At 34.6% G+C, this 1,592-nt stretch overlaps 1 protein-coding gene across 3 annotated transcripts in view; it reads left to right on the top strand.

The window, feature by feature from the left end:
• Positions 1-634: 634 nt before the first annotated feature.
• The window catches only part of LOC107694382 (uncharacterized), an 8,719-nt gene continuing 7,761 nt past the window's right edge, over positions 635-1,592 (top strand). The window contains exon 1 of one of the 3 annotated variants that reach the window (XM_016494070.1): positions 635-708. In XM_016494070.1, the coding sequence (XP_016349556.1) occupies positions 707-708 (2 nt within the window). In that variant the 5' untranslated portion in view covers positions 635-706. The remainder of the gene's footprint in view (positions 709-1,592) is intronic. The other 2 variants (XM_016494071.1, XM_016494072.1) reach the window with 2 other exon arrangements.

Here is a 1,592-nt window from a genome sequence, read left to right on the forward strand (position 1 = left end):
GTCTTACAGTTAAATAACCTATGTTTATAGTTATGTTAATTGGGGATTTGTATTATTCTTTGTAAATCTGCCATGAGAGTATGTATTAAACTATTTTTGTTAGAAACATTGGTGTTGTTTTATTGGTTTATATTTTTGTATGAATTAAATATTTTTACTATTTCCTTTTACTAAATTCAGAAAAATAATACTTATTGATAATATTATTATAAAATATGTAGAGGATGTTGAATTAGTTTACATCTACTGTATGTACTTGCAGACTAAACAGTTTCTTAGTGAAGCTGCATCAGATCTGCTCAAACTGTTGAGATCAGACTGAAATCATCAGAGATCTTGTTCAGAATAAACTTCAGCTGACTGTATCTGGGCTCACACACTGTTTTTTAGCCAAATGTCTATGTAAGATATTAGATCTCACATCTTCTGACAGCTCAATCAGCTTTGATAGAATAACCAGCAGAGGGCAATAAAGACCAATCATACTCCTCCTTTAGTGGGAGGAGCCAATCATACGCCTTCTGTAGTGGGAGGAGCCAACCATACTCCTCCTTTAGTGGGAGGATCCAACCATATTCCCTCTGAAAGACTCTGACCTGTGTGTGGGAATTATACTTGTGGTTTTGTTTTTAGTCATTTTAGTCATCGAGCAGTTGTTTACGAAATTTAGACAGTCAGAATGTAAAACTCGTGCAGAACTTTTACAATGTAAGTTTTTTTTTATCCTTTTAAATATAAAGCTTGTGTGTTTTTGTGTTATTATACAAATAGTTGTGTTTATTTGTGAAAAAGGGTTGCCTGCTAATAATGCTGAGGAAATTAGTGAACATGTTTACCATTATGCTGATGATTATGATAATGTTTTTTATAAGTTGGGTTATTAATGTAATTATTAAAATGTTCTACATTGATTACTCAATGCAATCAAATGATTTCTACGTTGATGAGTGGATTGTTTGGTTACTCTGTCTGTTTGTGTCTAATGGGCTTTTGGGTTTGACGGATCATGTTGACTCAGATGATTAAGAAATACACACACACACACACACTCATACACACACACACTCAAACACACACACGCACACACACACATACTGATAATATTTATAAAGATTTCAAAGACTCAGTTTGATGTTTCTTATTAGACATTTTTATCATGTAAGATCCACATGTGTTAAAGGGGTCATATGATGCTGCTAAAAAGAACATTATTTTGTGTATGTGGTGTAATGAAATGTGTTTATGCGGTTTAAGTTTCAAAAAACACATTATTTTCCACATACTGTACATTATTGTTTCTCCTCTATGCCCCGCCTTTCCGAAACGCGTCGATTTTTAGAAAGCCCATCGGTCTGAAAAGCGAGCTGTGCTGTGATTGGCCAGCTATCCAGTGCGTTGTGATTGGTTGAATACCTCAAGTGTTACGGAAATGTTACGCCCCTTACCATATTGTGATGATGCCCTGTCAGGCCAGAGTGATGATTCAAAAACATGAAAACCCATTATAAACAAGGCATTTGTTGTATCCAGTGGGGACATAATTACGGGTTTTATAATGACAATATACTGTCTTTTTACGCGTTGCGTTGCAT

Source organism: Sinocyclocheilus anshuiensis, unplaced genomic scaffold, assembly GCF_001515605.1.
Source record: "Sinocyclocheilus anshuiensis isolate Anshui unplaced genomic scaffold, SAMN03320099.WGS_v1.1 scaffold2100, whole genome shotgun sequence".
NCBI lineage: Eukaryota > Metazoa > Chordata > Actinopteri > Cypriniformes > Cyprinidae > Sinocyclocheilus > Sinocyclocheilus anshuiensis.